This window comes from Pelophylax lessonae, assembly GCF_965119305.1.
Source record: "Pelophylax lessonae genome assembly, chromosome: 1".
Classification (NCBI taxonomy): domain Eukaryota; kingdom Metazoa; phylum Chordata; class Amphibia; order Anura; family Ranidae; genus Pelophylax; species Pelophylax lessonae.
This window is the reverse complement of record NC_138768.1, coordinates 495,143,010-495,155,155: the sequence shown is the minus strand read 5'-3', so window position 1 is coordinate 495,155,155 and position 12,146 is coordinate 495,143,010. Positions and strand designations below refer to the sequence as shown.

The window sequence follows — 12,146 nt, the reverse complement described above, 5'->3', positions numbered from 1 at the left end:
CGGTTCCCCTGGTCTCTGGGATATCTGGCTTTAACCCCTCCAAGACTGTTCCCCTACCTATAGCAGGTCCTACCTCCGGAGGGTGTAAAAATTTCAGCTGCGGCAGCTTTTTTCTTTAGAGGTGACCTTGTCCTGGTGAGGTCCCTTTCTAGGGACCCCCAGTTGCCTCTTGTCTGGGACCCCTTCGGGGGGTCCAGGACAACGCATGGCGCGCAATGGGGGCTGCCTTTTTGCTGTAGATTCATGCTTTCATTCTCCCATTCAAATGCATGGGAAGCCGTTTTTTGTTACCGTAGTTCCCCATAGGAATGCATGGGGCAGCCATTTTCTTGTAGTCCACAAGGCTGGACAGGCGAACGGCATGTAGCTTAAAACATCTATCTATGACAAGCTGGCTTGTCATTTCCTGTGAAGAAATATTTTACTTTCGTTTTCACAAGATAATGCTGGCAGTCACCTGAGCGGTCTGGTATCCTTTTCTGGGGTCCCCTGTAGGTTTATTTGCCCACTCTGCTATCAGCTTGTATTGCATTGGCATTGGGGGTACAGCAGATTTAGCGTTGAGATCACGATTTAGCGACTTTTAAAGTGACACTGCATTTTTTTCATATTAGTGTAATATGGAGTCCCAGGGTACAATTTCACCTACAGACCACTTAGGAGCGGCTGTGGAACCTTCTGGGCCGCAGCCCATTTCTCTGCGATTACGGCAGTCTTGGAAAACCTTGTATCTAAGATAGATTTTGTATGTAAAAGCGTTGCTAGCAGCAAACGCCCTTTGTCTTCGCCTCCCTCAGCAGTTTTCTGAGGCATACTTGGCTGATGAATCTACAGCGTTGGGTTCGCAGTTGTCTTTTGGCTCCCACAAATGCTGAAAATTGGGCAAGGTGTTCCCTTGATGATGTTGTCAATGAACAATGGCAGTGCATAAAGCACATGTTGGTGGTGCCTAAGCACTTTAAACACCGTTATCCTTTTCAGATGCAGTTTCCATAAGGTGGACTGTGCCACCTAAGGTGGATCATCCAGTTTCCAGGCTGAATAAGTCTACTGTGGTTCCGGACCCTGTGGATAGGTGAGTGGAGTCTCTATCCCGCCATTTACACATGCTTGCAGGTTCCATTTTGAAACCAATATTTGTGAATGTCATGGAATTGTACATTTCATGGTGTGAATCACTGAAGGTGCTGCCTCGCTTATTTTCGGTTGCTAGGGTTTTGGCATCTGCAGAAAGGGGTTGAACAGCAGTTGGCTTTGGGCACTATCAAACGCAAACTCTTGGCCTTAGCGATATATTTTAATGCCCGTTAGCTACGCATGCATTGATTTGTACCTTCGTTTAGGGAGTGCACCATATGGCTCCTCCGAGGCTGTCCCTGCTACCTCCATGGGATCTAAATCTGGTATTATCTGTTCTTCAAAAGCCTCCTTTTGAGAACATTAGGGAAATTGCTCTGCTTTCATTGTCTCAGAAGGTTGCCTTTTTGGTGGCTATCACTTCTGCCCGCAGAGTGTCTGAATTGGCGGCATTTTCCTTATCTGGTGGTCCACAGAGATAAAGTGGTTCTACGACCAAATCAATCTTTTCTCCCAAAAGTGGTTTCTGATTTTCATTTGAATGAAAACATTGTGCTGCCTTCACTCTGTACCAAGCCCAATCATCCTAAGGAATTTGCCTTGCATTCTTTGGATGTGGTTTGAGCAATCAGAGTTTACCTGGCGGTTACTGAGTCTTTTAGAAAGTCAGATGCTCTTTTTGTCCTTACTAAAGGTCCTCGTAAGGGATTGGCTGCATCTGCGGCAACCATTTCCAGGTGGATCAGGCAGTTTGTTGTTCAGGCTTATTCACTGAAGGGTCAGGTTCCTCCTTTCCCAGTGACGGCGCATTCTACTAGAGCGCTGAGTGCCTCTTGGGCTTTTCGCCATCAGGCGTCAGTCATGCAAGTTTGCAAAGCGACTTGGTCGTCTGTGCATACGTTCACTAAATTCTACAAAGTTGATGTGTTGGCATCTTCAGGTGCTTCTTTTGGCTACAAGGTTTTGCAGGCTGCTGTTTACAAAAAAATCTTTTATTGTTCTCTTTGAGGGTGTATGTTTTTTTACAAGGTGAGCTTCAGTTCTTCCTGGTTGAGCTCCATCTTACCTGGTTGGCAATGTTTAGCCTTTGGGGAGTTACATTCTTCTTTGCGTTGTGTTCCCACCCCTCATATTAATACTGCTTTGGGACATCCCAATGGTCTAATCAGATATGGACCTGCGTCTGTCGATGAACAATAGAGAAAACAGGATTTTAGTACTTACCCTAAAATCCTTTTCTCTGAAGTTCGACAGACGCAGCATCCACCCCTGCTTCTGAGTGAATGGGGTTGTTTTGTCTTCTAAACACTTCATGCAACAAAACTGGCTGCTGTAGCAGAGTGTGTGGGGTTATTCCTGCAGGGACAGCCCCCATAGGCGTGGTAAAGCTTTTTCCTGCCTATTTCTGATTGAAGGAGCATAACCCAATGGTCTGAGAAGATATGGAGCTGCGTCTGTCAATGAACTTCAGGGAAAAGGATAATTGCGTGGATTCCTTACTGGACTAAGCCTGTGTGACCCTTACACAATATTGTCTAGGGGTCCATTTTGTCCGGTAAGTGTAATATCCTGGGGGAGAGGAAAGTCACTATTTGTCACCACACCATGGCAGCATGATTTTGCACAGAATTTCCAGCACTTGAGCACCTTTTGTGGACTATCTTTCACTGGCTACTTGCTGAAGCACTTTGGATTTTTATGCATTTTGGATTTTATGCATTTTTGATTGACTGTTATTATTATTTTTATGGACTTTTGTATTCACCGCACAGGGTGTATGATACTGTTCTTGTATTGATATTCATTGCACAGGGTTTTAGGATATCTGTCTCATATATTCATATTTATATTTGTCCATTTATGGTTTTTGGTGATTCACCATATTTTATGCCAATCACAACCATTTTGCGCTGTTCTTTTGTATTGTCACATATAGATCAGACCGTATGCTAGGCTTTCTCATAAGAAAGCTGAGCACTGCATTTTTCTTTCTCAGTCCATTGCTTTAGGCATACAGTATGTAAAATATTAAACTGATTTTTATACATTAGCTAATCTAATGACTATATTTATACAAATTTCTAAAAGAAATTTTAGTTGGTTTAACCATTTCTATAATTGGCAACATTCCAGAACACCTTTTTTTTTAAAACTTGCAACTACTACACTTAGGTGTCTCTGATTTAGTTTTCTATCAGAATCAGGAGACCAGTGGAGACATAGCAAACATTTTACTAGTGGAAACGCCAAAAACTCATGAGCTATGTTCTTTTTTAGTTGTTTTCTCCAAGAAGTCCATATTTAAGCAAACTGTTGCTGATTATATCCAATAAATAAGAAAAGCCAACACTCCAACATGTAATAATTCTACTTCTTATTTTACTAAGGTATTTGTGATAGACCAATAATTCAAAAAAAAAAACTAAAACTCACATTAACAAAGCGCAGCTCTATTAAGTAGTATGTTGTTATTCTTTCTTGTGTCTCCCCCTGCAACCCAAAAAAAAGGGCTGTCATCACTGCAAAACTTTGCTTTTATGTGGAGTTGTGGCAAATCACACCACCTCTGCCGATTAGCTTTTGCTAAGTGTTTGAAGCTTGTAGTGCATCTTAGGCACTATGGAGGGCCTGCCAACCACCAAAAACATTTATAAATTAAGTTGGCATTTTTTAAATTTCTGTATCGTGAGCATTAGCCTGACTCTCAGTAAACTCTGTGTTTACACTGACTGTGGGTGTGAGTAGTTATGCCAAGGTCTTAAAAAGAAGTGTTATGTAAAGGCAGGCCTCATGTTTTTGTCTTCAAAAAAAAAGTGCAGCATTTAGTACATTGACTTTAGAAATAAATTGTGAGGTTCTGGGTCTAACATCAATATATATATATTTTTTCCAACAAAACTTAATTTGGAAAAATGTTGTGGAAAGATGATAATCTATCTTAATGTAATTTAGGCTTAGATGAGGGTGATTCTGGTTTCTCATAGTCCATGCTATATTTTACAAGGAACCAGATCACATAATAATAAAGCACAGCAGTGGGCTTTAGAAATATGCACTGCGCACTGCTTGCCTCTGGACTACAAAGCAAAAGCCAAATGAATATGTAAAAAAAAGTTTAAAAGCGCGTGTTTGGCTTCTGCTCCAATTATAACATTTTCAATGCAGCGTTATTCAGAGATAACATCATTAGAGAATACAGGCTCCACCCTTCAGCCATATTATGCATGGGATGTAAATTGCAGGCTGCAGTGTGGAAAAACATTGTGGGCCAGAGGAGAGTGGATAATGATATTTGTTCTCCACTAAAAGCAGGCTCCATAGCTTGCTAAAGCACATGGTAAAAAAAGCTGATAAAGTACGTGTGTTCTCCTTTTGTCATCCTTAGTTGTAGCTTAGTGTTACTGATCTCTCTATTTTTACAGCCATGGTATTGCATTGTATTTCTCAATATATACTTTGGCTGTTTTTTGGCCTGCACTCCTGTCTATCTACAATAATTTCATAGGAATGCTTACTACTAAACAGTTCCTATTCACTGTAGACTATTCCCTGGCAGAGACATATTTTCAAAGCTGCTACTACAAGCGTGTTGCAAATGTGAAACTCAAATCTGTACAACTACATGGAGAAATTTGGAAAGTGATCTACACACATCTTCAAGTGTTCCCAATTCTCAGGCAACAAACTATTTTAAATGAAATCCATTACTGCACACATTAAATGTTTTTTCAAATATTCTATCAAATATGACTAAAACTTGAATCGAGTCTCTAGAATTTCACATACAAAAAATGGATTTCCTTTTTTTTTTTTTTACTGGTGCCAATAATACATTACTGATCAATATTTATTCAAACTGATTTTCTTTCTGCCTTGTGCATTTTAGGTGAGATTAGAGTTGCATTTGTCTTGTACAATAACCTGGGCCGCTACTTGTCCACGGAGAATGCCAGCATAAAATTAGAAATAGAAGCTTTGACCACAAATCACACAGTTGTTGTAAATTCTCCTGTGATTACTGCAGCAGTCTACAAGGAATCGAGTAGTAAAGTCTACTTAACTGATCCAGTGATGTTTACTGTAAAACATATAGAGGTAAGTGAACTTATGCAATGTACCTAAATGATCAGTTTATACTTGGCACTTATTATTTGATTTACTATTGAGCTTTATACTCTTTTGGGATTTTTTACATGGTTCATAAAGCGGCGCTAAAAAATCCCAGGGGAAGAAGTCCTCAACAGCTTCAGTGCAATTATGACGCTTTTCCACTGCATGGAACCGAACGGTTCGGCTCGCTTTTGTGCTTTTCCACTGCTGGTATCGCATGGTACGGTGTAGGAACGGTTCGGTACGGTACAGTACGGCGGCGCTTTTCCACTGCATGGAACCGAGTGGTACGGCTCTCAAAAACAGTACCACCTCGATTGTGGTTCCAAGAGGTACCATACCGGTACCATATCCCACAATCCTTTGCATGCAGTCACTACTAGCCACTGATTGGTCAGAGAATCGTTGTTATCCCACCCACTTAACTTTAGTACTACTTTAGTGGAAAAGCAAACCATACCGTACCGTACCGAACTGTTCCAACACCGTACCATGCGGTACCAGCAGTGGAAAAGCAAACCGGGCCAAGCAGGTCCGAGAAGAGCCGAGCCGGTACTTGCAGTGGAAAAGTGCCATTAGACACCAGTCACCAAGGTGAGTAATTCTAACTCCTTACCAAAGGATACAAATTCATGAAGCCAAACAGTAAAATGATCAACTCAGCTGTACATTCACAGTTCCCTCAAGGTTGAGAAGCAGAAGATAATCCAGAAAAAAGGAATTAAACTCATAGTGTATTATTGATGTACAATATGAAATCACATGTCCAGAGTCAGTGGACAATAAAGGGTAAAACAGACCAACACCAGAGAATCGTGCAGGAAACATAGTGAGTCTGACTACTGCTTACCAGAAGACCAAGATGTATAGGCAATAGATCAGTAGACTCCTGACAGGCTAATTCTCCTCACGTGAAGCCGATCTGACTAATAGGTATATGTGTGGTAAAGTTGAAGTCTGCGGTTCTCAGAGTGTCTATGCTGCAGTGAAAAGGTCACCTTTTAGAACACGCTGAAAACCGTGGACTTCAACTTTTGAGTGTACACTGATTTTATCCTTCATGGTTTTTAAGTAGTTTTTAAATAAACTTTCATCGCTGTTATCAACTTACTACACTATGAGAGTATTTATTTTCTTGGGGATGGACTGACTAACCCTGCTGGAGGAAATTGGTTGGATCATCTTACCACACATATACCTATTAGTCAGATCGGCTTCACGTGAGGAGAATTAGCCTGTCAGGAGTCTACTGATCTATTGCCTATACATCTTGATCTTCTGGTAAGCAGTAGTCAGACTCACTATGGTGCCGAGTGTTTTCTGCACGATTTTCTGGTGTTAGTCTGTTTTACCCTTTATTGTCCACTGACCCTGGGCATGTGATTTCATATTGTACATCAATACTACACTATGAGTTTATTTCCTTTTTGCTGGATCTTAATTATCTTCTGCTTCTCATCCTTGAGGGAACTGTGGATGTACAGCTTAGTTGATCGTGGTCAGAGAATTTTTCTGTTTGGCTTCATGAATTTTACCCTCTGGTAAGGAGTTAGAATTACTCACCTTGGTGACTGGTGTCTAATTGCACTAAAGCTGTTGAGGATTTTTTCCTCAGGGATTTTTTAGCGCCGTTTTATGAACTTTACTAAATTTATTATAATATTGTCAATATTATATTTATCTGGCAGCTTGTTTTATCTATTTATGATCATGTAATTTTAGCGTGGGTTTTTACCCATTTTTTTATAAGGTTTAAGGATTATTACCCCTCTGGAACCAGGTGTCACTGACCTGTTCTAGGAGCCCAGATTATCTCTTCTTTTCTAACCTGCTAGAATGGCTAGAAATCTGAAGGCTAAACTGTAATTTGTTACAAACAATGAAAATTTTGTCACACACACCCCCTCCAAAAAACAATATACTGTATCCCTGCTCCACCCAACAATATACGACCATCGCACCACTATAGCTGCCACCAACAATATATCCTCCTACCTAGCATTTTCAATCCATTAATATGGCTTACGCCTATAATTTATTTCACTAAAAACAGCAATACAATTCTATCCCAGCACTATGGGTCCCGACATCAATACATGTCCACCCTAATAGCGTGTCACTTTCCAGCAACATATTTTCCCACCCAGCATTATATTTCTGTCCTCACAATGTGGCTTCTAAAGCAATATATGTCCTCCTGCAATATATCCCCTACTTAACAATATACCTGTACATTCACCTCAGTAGTATGGCCCCTCCAAAAATATATTCCTCTCCCCTTCACCAGTAGTTTGCCTGACTCCAGCAATCCTATATCCTCCCCAGCAATGCATGTCTACACCATTGGTATGGCTGCCCCCAGAAATACGTCCTACCCAGCAATGCATTTTCTCTCCAGTACTATATTTGCTCCCAAGCTAAATATCTGCCCTCATAACAGCAGGTCCCAACCACCAGAATATTTAGTGTATCTATTTCCCTTTTCCACAGCACAATATATGCAATGTATTCATTCCTCCCAAGCAGATCAGCATACCTCCACCAAGGCTCTTTTGTGGGTTATTTGGGGAGTAAATACCTTCTCTTTAGTGTGGTAATGTAATGTAGGTCCTGCCAGCTGATTAAAATCTTCAGCAAGAAATCAAAGAATATAAACTGCTTTACACAAGAAAGATGGACTCTGTCAGACCCCCAAGCCCCAGACCCCTTTTTGCAGCCTTGTAGGCTGCTATGCCTATATTTATGCCTTTGATCAAGATAAGAAATCAGCACAAGCATTTTCTTACATGGTTCTTTCCTCACCATGCTAATTTGATTGTGATAATCTGCATTAAGGCCAAAGTTCAGAAAATGTAGATCCAATGTTGTTCAAGTAAAAATAACTGCTTGTGTGATTATTCAAGACCATGTAGGGTAAAGGCACACACAAGGTTTCTCTGCATTGATTTCACGCTGGTTAGCATGCTGCAAAGGTCATACGTTTTAGATTTTTGCATTTATTCAGTGTCAACATAAGTTTAGTGTAGAGTTTTTGTGAGACAAGTCTCAGTTTAATAAAGGCCTGTCATAAAAAGCCCTCATTTGCCATTACTCAAAAAATCTAATTTGCAGTGTTTTGATGTGAACACTGAGAATGAAAAGCTTCTTTTCTGTAGTTTTGAGTAATTAATATCCAGCTACTAATTATTCAACCATATAACTAGTCAGATTAAGGAAAGGTGATTAAATAGGAACCTAAAAAGCCCGAATAAGCTATGCGGTTGTCTTTTTAAAATAGATAGTGTTTTTAAATCTATACTTCCCCTACAAGTCTACAATTAATACACCTCAATGGTTTTCAGTACTGGTAATTTGCATGGCCATGGAATCCGTGTCTTACAGTAAAGTTCAAAACCATTAGGAATATTGGGCCATAGACGTCCTGGTGGGCAATTGAAATACCTGGGTTATGGCTGCAGCAATATACCATAACCCCGGTATTGTTTTTTACAGCCATTGATTCTCTACAAGATAAAAGTGGTCTGAGTGGCGAATTTGCCACTGGATTACTTTTAGCAGCAGAAGCAGTAGGGGTGCCCTCCCACTGATTTCCGGTGGTTCTGGGGCTTACCTGGCGATCGGTGAAGCCTGGGACCCATCTGGCGGCGCCGGTGGCTTGCAATAGAGATGAGTGAAGGCAAGATGGTCTCTGCTCATCTCTATTACCTCAGAGGACTGAAGCAACATCATGACGTCTATTCTGGTTCCTTCGGCATGTAAACATGTTTTTTTTTTTTTTTGTTAAAGGAAAAGATCACATTTTTTTTTTTTGATCTTTTGTTGTTAAAGGTAGAGGAGAGATTTGAGGTCTTATAGACCCCAGGACTCTCCATAGAAAAGACATGTCATGCTGTATTGGTATCGCAAGGAATGGTTACATTTCTTGCGATAGCAATTAAAAGTGATTAAAAAACAAATTAAAGAGACAGTGTAAAAATAAAAAAATGGAATAAAATAAAAATAATTAAAACAATGCATGCGTTAAAACCACACATGTGAAGTATCGCCACAAACATCAGAGCAAGAGCAATCATTCTAGCACTAGACCTCCTCTGTAAATCTAAACTGGTAACTGGGAGATATTTTAAAGCAACGCCTATGGAGATTATGAAAAACCAGCATTCAGCATTTTTTTTTTTTACATAACCACTTCCTGTCCGCCCTATAGGGAATTGACGGCGGGAAGGTGGTTGTATTATCCTGACACGCCTTCATATGATGGTTGTGTTGTGTCACTGCAGTGCTGTGGTGTGTCACTCTGACGTAGGCTCTTTACCATGTGACACGCTGTGTCCAATCACAGCTGGTCACATAGTAAATAGGAAGTGCCGTTGATCGGCTTTCTTCAGTAGGTGCCTGACAGGCACGAGTAGAGGAGAGCAGATCTGAGGCTCTCCTGACGGGGGGGTATGCACTGATAATCAGAGCATTGATTACCAGTGCAGACCTTTGGGGGGGGGGCCACTAGAGCCATCAGGGATGCCCACCCATGACCCCAGGGATGCCCACCATGGCCACCAGGGATGGCAATCAGGGCTCAGGGAGCCTGCCAAAGTCCTCCCCATCAGTGCTGCCTGCCAGTGCCCTCCCCATTAGTGCTGCCCACCAGTGCCCATCATTGCCATCTATAAGTGCCGCCCACCAGTGTCCATTATTGCCCACCAGTGCTGCCTATCAGTGCCCATCAGTGACGCCCATCAGTGACGATCAGGGCTGCCTATCAGTGCCCATTAGTGCCACCTATCAGTGCCCACCAGTGCTGCATATCAGTGCCCACCAATGCTGCATATTAGTGCTACCTATCAGTGCCACATATCAGTGCCACATATCAGTGCCCATCAGTGCTGCATATCAGTGCTGCCTATCAGTGCCGCATATTAGTGCCACCCTATCAATGCCTCCTCATCAGTGCCTGTCAGTGCAGCCTCAACAGTGCTCATCAGTGCAGGAAAAAATGTATCTATTTACAAAATTTTATAACAAACAAAAAAATGTTTTTTTTTTTCAAGCCTTTTGGTATTTTTTTAGCAAAAAAGAAAAACCTTGCGGTGATCAAATACCACCAAAAGAAAGCTCTATTTGTGGGGAAAAAATGATATAAATTTGGTTTAGGTACAGTGTTGCATGACCGCACAATTGTCATTCAAAATGCAACAGCGCTAAAAGCTATAAATTGGCCTGGGCGGAAGGGGGAAAAGTGCCCAGTATTGAAGTGGTTAATAAATAGGTTTCTAAAGGCAGAAGGTTTTTTATCTTAATGCATTCTATGGTTAAGATAAAAAGCCTTCTGTGTGCAGTAGCTCCCCTCAGCCCCCCTAATACTTACCTCAAACCTACTCTCTATCCAGCGATGTCCACAAGTGCCTCAGCCATCCAGGACTCTGTCTCCTGATTGGCTTAGACACAGCAGCCGCGTCTTTGGCTCCTGCTGCTGTCAATCAAACTCAGTTAGCCAATCAGGAAAGAGAGGGGGCGGGGCCAAATGGCAGCTCTGTGTCTGAATGGATACATGGAGCTACAGCTCGGCTCTGGTGCCCCCATAGCAAGCTGCTTGCTGTGTGGGGAAATCAACAGGAGGGAGGGGGCAGGAGCTCCAACTAGGGACCCAAAAAGAGGAGTCTCTGGGCTGTCCTGTGCAAAACCACTGCATAGAGGAGGTTTGAAAAACCGCTGCGCATAAACCGTGTGACAAAAAATTGCAATGACCACAATTTTTTCCCCTAAGGCCTCTGTTAAAAAGTATATATATATATATATATATATATATATATATATATATATATATATAATGTTTGGGGATTCTAAGTAGTCTTCTAGCAAAAAAAAAAACACAGATTTTTTACATAGTTAGTGAGGTTGAAAAAAGGCACCAGTTAATCAGTACAACCTATGATGTATGTGTGTGTATAGGTGTTTATGTCAATTGTATATTGTATATTCCTGTATGTTGTGGTTGTTAAGGTGCCCATCTAATAGTTTTTTTAAACTATTGATGCTCCCTGCTGATACCACTGCTTGTGGAAGAGTATTCCACATCCTTACCGCTGTGACAGTAAAGAACCCTTTACGCATTTTAAGGTTAAACCGCTTCTCTTCTAATTATAGTGAAGGGCCGCGTGTCTTTTTAAACTTCCACTCGCTGAAAAGTTTGTTCATTATGCTAGGGTAGTCAGTATGGTATTTGTACATTGATATCATATCCCCTCTCAAGCGTCTCCTCTCCAGAGAGAATAGGTTCAGTGCTTGTAGTCTTTCCTCATAGTTGAAGTCCTCCATTCCCTTTATTAACTTTGTTGCCCTTCTCTGGGCTCTCTCCAGTTCCAGCACATCCTTTCTGAGGACCGGTGCCCAGAACTGGACAGCATACTCCAGATGCGGCCAGGCCAGAGTCTTGTAGAGTGGGAGAATTATTGTTTTATCTCTGGAGTGAATCCCCTTTTTTATACATCCCAGTATTCTGTTGGCTTTGCTTCCAGCAACTTGCCATTGCATGCCATTGCTGAGCTTGTTATCTACTAGGACCCTTAGGTCCTTTCCATCCTAGATTCCCCCAAAGGTTCACCCCTTGCGTTTATATTTTTGGCACCCAAACACATTACTTTACATTTTTCAACATTAAACCTCATTTGCCATGTAGTTGCCCACCCCATTATTTTGTTCAGGTCTTCTTGTAAGGTTTCCACATCCTGCGTATAAGTTATTGCCCTGTTTAGCTTTGTATCATCTGCAAATACTGAGATTGAGCTGGTTATCCCAACATCTAGATCATGTATGAATAAATTAAACAGGATTGGTCCCAGGACCCCACTTTCCACACCAGACCATTCCGAGTACTCCCCATTTATCACCACCCTTTGGACTCACCCCTGAAGCCAGTTTTCAATCCAGGTATTCACCCTATGTTCCATAACTATGTACCT

At 41.5% G+C, this 12,146-nt stretch overlaps 1 protein-coding gene across 2 annotated transcripts in view; it reads left to right on the top strand.

Annotated features, from left to right (window-relative positions):
• Positions 1-12,146, top strand: part of ADGRL3 (adhesion G protein-coupled receptor L3) — a 1,148,837-nt gene that overhangs the window by 658,871 nt on the left and 477,820 nt on the right. For both annotated transcript variants that reach the window (XM_082254905.1, XM_082254904.1), the window contains one exon: positions 4,964-5,172. In XM_082254905.1, coding sequence (XP_082111031.1) covers positions 4,964-5,172 — 209 coding nt within the window. The remainder of the gene's footprint in view (positions 1-4,963; positions 5,173-12,146) is intronic.